This window comes from Pristiophorus japonicus, chromosome 4 (assembly GCF_044704955.1).
Source record: "Pristiophorus japonicus isolate sPriJap1 chromosome 4, sPriJap1.hap1, whole genome shotgun sequence".
Classification (NCBI taxonomy): Eukaryota; Metazoa; Chordata; class Chondrichthyes; family Pristiophoridae; genus Pristiophorus; species Pristiophorus japonicus.
The window spans coordinates 244,748,527-244,753,933 of record NC_091980.1 but is presented as its reverse complement, the minus strand read 5'-3'; the positions used below and the strand labels follow the sequence as shown (position 1 = coordinate 244,753,933).

The following is a 5,407-nucleotide window of genomic DNA, read 5'->3' as shown; positions in this document are numbered from 1 at the left end:
TTGAAGCTCACCACCCATTTTCCTCCAGATTTTCTAATTCAAAGTAAAATAAGATTGTTTATAATGAACTTCCGGCTACTCAGGACCCTTGACACCGTTTAACGTGACTTTCTTGTAACAGAGTTTATACCTGAGATTTATGGGCACAAAGAAGCAAGGGATTGCAAAAAAATACATTTAAACAACTAGGCTTATGAGACGGTTTATAATTTAAAATCAAAGTGAGACAAATTTGTTGCACGTCGCCGTGCTCGTGCTGTAAGTGGAAACTACAGAGTTGAACTACATGAGCGTTTCCGCAATGGGCTGTGCGTCAGGAGCTTGTTGCTCCAGCCCTGAGCGCGGGCCCCCCGCCCCGCCTGTCACTCACATCTTGAGGACGCCGCTCACTTTGTGACGTGTCCGTGCGTCGCACGGCTGCACGCGAAGCTGTGAGTCACGTCTCGCCGCGTGCGCAGTGGGGACGGGAAGTGGTGGGTCGTCCCGCGCCTTTTCCGGTGCTGCCGAGACCGGGCTGGAGCGGCGCCGAGACAGGACAGGACAGGACAGGACTGGGCTGGAGCCGGGCCTGACTCCTCAGGTAACAAATGGCAAAAAGAACCCCTCACACATGCACACAGTTAGCTGGGCTGCTGCATTGAATGTAAAACTCTCTTCTTGTGACCCGTTACAGAGGGAGCAAGCCGGAATCCATGACCTTTGCTGGGAGTGCGGTGCCGGTGCTGTTGTAACGAGGCAGGCAGGCGGGCGGGGTTCAGACATTCACCGACAGCTGCTACAAGGAACGGCCGAGCCGCAAGCGGGCGGGCGGACTGAAGCTTTGCCTTTCCCCCCCCCACCCCCTCCCCTCCACCCCAAGCCCACGCTCTCTCTCACTCTCTCTCTCTCGGTCACGTCTAACCGCCCCTCGCTGCCCTAGTCTCTTATGTACTTTCTAGAAGATGGGAAAGGTACTGTCGAAGATATTCGGGAACAAGGAGATGCGCATATTGATGCTTGGACTTGACGCCGCCGGTAAGACCACCATCCTCTACAAACTAAAGCTGGGCCAGTCGGTCACCACCATCCCCACAGTCGGCTTCAACGTGGAGACAGTGACTTATAAGAACGTGAAATTCAATGTCTGGGACGTGGGTGGCCAGGATAAAATCAGGCCCCTGTGGCGGCACTACTACACCGGGACCCAGGGATTAATATTTGTGGTAGACTGTGCCGACAGGGATCGGATAGACGAGGCCAGGCAAGAGCTCTTGCGCATCATCAACGACCGGGAGATGAGAGAAGCCATCATTCTGATATTTGCAAATAAGCAAGATTTACCCGATGCCATGAAGCCGCACGAAATTCAAGAGAAATTGGGTTTAACCCGCATCCGGGATAGAAATTGGTATGTGCAGCCGTCCTGTGCCACTTCAGGAGATGGACTGTTTGAGGGTCTTACGTGGCTAACGTCCAATTACAAATCTAAATGAGTATATAAAACTGTTTGAGGAGCAAACAATTGCCTCTCGGAAGAATATATACTGAGAAGTAATCCTGACCCTTTACTAATCATTGTTTGCATTTCTTTGGCATTTAGTTTGGCTTTGCTTTAGAAAGTTTCATATAAATGCGCTGAACTAATCTTGAGAACGAGAACTTAATTTTAAGTATTTTGAAAGGTCTTGCTTTAAACCATTTGCCATTATTTGAATAACTTCCCCTTTCTGTATTATGATTCGATTTGGCTTTTTCAACTCAGTTTCGAGTTCTTCCTTTTCATGGCTTGTGTAGTTCGTTGATTTTACGTTAATGGAAAAGTTATGTTAGGTCTATATTTCAATTAGTAAAATTGAAAGTTTATTTGAACAAATTTAGTCACTGTATAATTATTTGTCTTTGTTTTTTGACTCTCATCACAATCAATATATATTGGAGCCCAGTCATTTTTAAACTTGAATTTGGTGTGGTTTTAAGAGGAGTCAGTTGAAATGTTTCATTTTGATTCTGTGTAGGGTGTGTCCAATCAAACGCATAGCATTGCCTGTCATTTTTTCCTCACATTGCTGAACTTCAATCTAACTACGACTAACTCAAAAATGTTAGTTAAGAAAATGTTTACAAGTCAGTATCCATGTACAATAGAGAAAAATTCTTGTTTGTCAAGTAGTTGTGTAATCAATTTATATAGGGGCCTGTAAATGCTCTACCACACAAGCTTTAATTCTCTCTCTGAGTGCACGTGTTATAATAACTGTTGGCTAAGTTGATGCAACACACCCAAAATTAATTTGCCTTATTTCTTTACTGAAGGAGAATGAGATGAAGGGTGGGTAAATGTGATTAGGACTATTTTTAATGTGGAGGGATAAGCACTGACATGGATTGGATGAGCTAAATAATATGTTTCTGCTTGTAAGGTCTATGTATTTCTATGGTTCAGAATCCAATTTAGTGATTTTTTTTTCACCCTCCTAAAAATTTCAACGGCTCCTGTTGCCAAACAGCATTAATTTGGAGCACGGTCTAATGACTGCAGGATGAGCAATGTTAAAATGAAGCAGTATGCCAAATGTCAGGTAGCATGTAAAAACACTGAAATTATGTGTATATTTAGGGATGGTGGTCCTGTATGCCAAAACAGACATTTAATATATTCTTGCTAGAATTTGTAAAAAAAAATTAGCATGTTTATATTCAGTGCAGTTCAGTAAAGGTAATCTTTTCAGTTTAATAAACTCTTAATAGTTCAGTTCTTAGTAGCATTTTTGAATGCTGTCAGAGGCAACTTCCTGTGTCTGTGGGTTTCCGCAGAATAGAGCATAAAGGTCTTGGAGAGGTAAGGCCAGTTTTATATCTGATAAAATAGTTGCACGTTGAATGCAAATGAAAAGTCACATTAAAGCACAGATTTTGAAGGTTTAATATTTTGAAAAAAGTAAAATCTCCAGACATGAAATCATTTCTGCTCTTAAAATGCCATTGCCTAGAATTGTGCTAGTTTTTAGTTAGATGTATTAGTACCGTTTTACAGTTCTGTAATTACAAGTGCTAATTTTAAAATTCAAGCTACTGACTATTTTATTTAAATATACTTTGCTATGTAGAATGTATACCCTGTATTAAGGTGTCTATTTGGAAAATAAATCTCTGCGCACTTCCTAATAAATACTGGCTGGGAGCTCAAACCCGAGTTTTTAGGTCATTTAGGATAGTTGGTCGGTTCATTTAATTTGCATTAAATTGTAGATGAGCTAATGGCAATTTAGTGCTGGTTGAATATTTTAACATTTTTGGGTGGGGGTTAAGCTAATTGTTTCATCAAATTCATAATGCGAGATTTATAATTATGTTGTACTAAAGTAACTCCATTCAATTGAATGGTGAATCAATAAATGAAGTTAGCATTGAATTAACTATGATTTGAGCTGTACTGCAATCTGGACAATATTTTTCTGACTCTATTCTGAGAATAGTTATTCAAATGCTACAGTAAATCACTAGTGTGTTCTAAAAATATGGCAAATTTCCTGTTTGTATTGGGTCATTTTGGACTCTCTAGCTAACCAATGTGGATGCTAAATGGTCCATAGAGGAAAATACTTTATTCTATTTTTTGAAAAGGTAGGTATAACTAAAATGTTCTGTTATGTTAACTTACTGAGTGCAGCTAGGGTGGGGAAATTATTTCAAAGTTATGAAATATCAATTTGTTAAGTGTGCTGGGATAGTAATGTCCTTTTACCTCTAAGACTTGACCAACACAATGGAAGTGTCCGCTTTCAGGCTGTCATGATTCAAAGTGAATTTTACAATGTGCAGTTCCCATTGGATGCTAGTTCACAGCACAAAATAGCCATAATTTGAAATCAATTTGCAGTCTCAGCTTGATGTGGACAATGAATGATCAAAGAATCTACTGCTCAAAAATAAATTGTTTTGAAAGAAAAGACTGGTGTGTGGGGGGGGAGGGAGGGGTATGCGCAGATATAGATGGACACAATTATATTGTGATTTTGTTCAAAATCTTGAAATTTATCATTGAAAAATCTACTTGTGTTACATTGTTTACCATTCTCTGGCTCAAAATAATTGATTGGATTTCATAGCACTGGATAGCCAAAATGTACTTTTTAGAAAGGTACTAAAAGACTTGATAAAACTGTGTTCTATTATTTACAGCTCTATATAAACTATCGGTGTCTAATTTTCTCTAGAGGCTGGTTTAAATTGTATTCTTGGGGTGTGGATGACGCTGGCAAGGCAGCATTTCTTGCTCATCCGAGGGCATTGAGCGTCAACCACATTATGTGGACAAGAGTCACATAAAAGCCAGACTGAAAAGGGGTGGCAGATTTTCTTCCTTGTAGGATAATAAAATTGGGTCTTTGCAACACTTCCAACAGTTTCATTTTTCTTTGTTAGGCCACAAATTAGCAGATTTATTGAATTCATTTTCTAAACCTGCCATGGTGGGATTTGAACTCGTGACCTCATGACCTCTTCATCCAGTACTATAACCACTACACTAAAGTAGTATACCAACCTTTTGTATAATTGGTACTGACTTAAATTTCAAATATTCTAAAGAATCAGTGGAGATGCCTCCACAGACCACGCTGATCTAAACTTACTGTGTTATAGATCTAATGTATAAGCACTAGAAATTCTTGACCAACTATCTTTAAGATACACTTTGAATATAGGCAATTTGATTTGAAGCAATTTATTTCTGAATATGTTGTCAATAGAAGCCACTGAACTTTCTAGTTTGTTTCTTGAGAGGGATAGAATTTTTAACTTTTTTTTTTACTTGTGACGACTTGCTGAGATATTGTTCATGTGTCTCTCAATAGCCAATCTGACTAGGAACATAAGAATTAGGAACAGGAATAGGCCATATGGCCCCTCGAGCCTGCTCCGCCATTCACTAAGATCATGGCTGATCTTCGACCTCGACTCCACTTTCCTGCCCGATCTCCATATCCCTTGATTTCCCTAGAGTCCAAAAATCTATCTATCTCAGTCTTGAATATACTCAACGATTCAGCATCCAGAGCCCTTTGGGTGCTTTTGACTTTTTCCCCACCATCTGTTAAAGTACCTCTAACTCTGTTTTCCTAATGCATTTGATTTTTTCATATTTTGTTTAGTAATTTAATCATATTAAAACACAAAATTAAATGATAAAATGAGTTAGGACAGCATCTTGTGGTTAAACATTTTACATGTATTGTAAAGAATTATGGTTTTGTTTTCCACTGTAGTTTACAACTTGTTTCAAATTTTTTAAATCCACGTTTCTTCCAATCCTTCAAAATGGAGCTATTAAACCCTTTGCAATTAAAATTGATAGTTGGAAGCAGTTTTGTGGAAAGAAAGGCACTGACAATTTTATTTCCCCATATATGCAGACTTCGAATGAAGT

The 5,407-nt window shown here is 39.3% G+C and overlaps 1 protein-coding gene across 1 annotated transcript; it reads left to right on the top strand.

Annotated features, from left to right (window-relative positions):
* The first annotated feature begins 449 nt into the window (after positions 1-449).
* arf6b (ADP-ribosylation factor 6b) lies at positions 450-3,167 on the top strand. The gene is made up of 2 exons (XM_070879247.1): positions 450-580; positions 674-3,167. Exon 2 carries the CDS (start codon positions 942-944, stop codon positions 1,470-1,472), a length of 531 nt encoding a protein of 176 aa, XP_070735348.1. The 5' UTR covers positions 450-580; positions 674-941; the 3' UTR covers positions 1,473-3,167.
* The last annotated feature ends 2,240 nt before the right edge of the window (positions 3,168-5,407 follow it).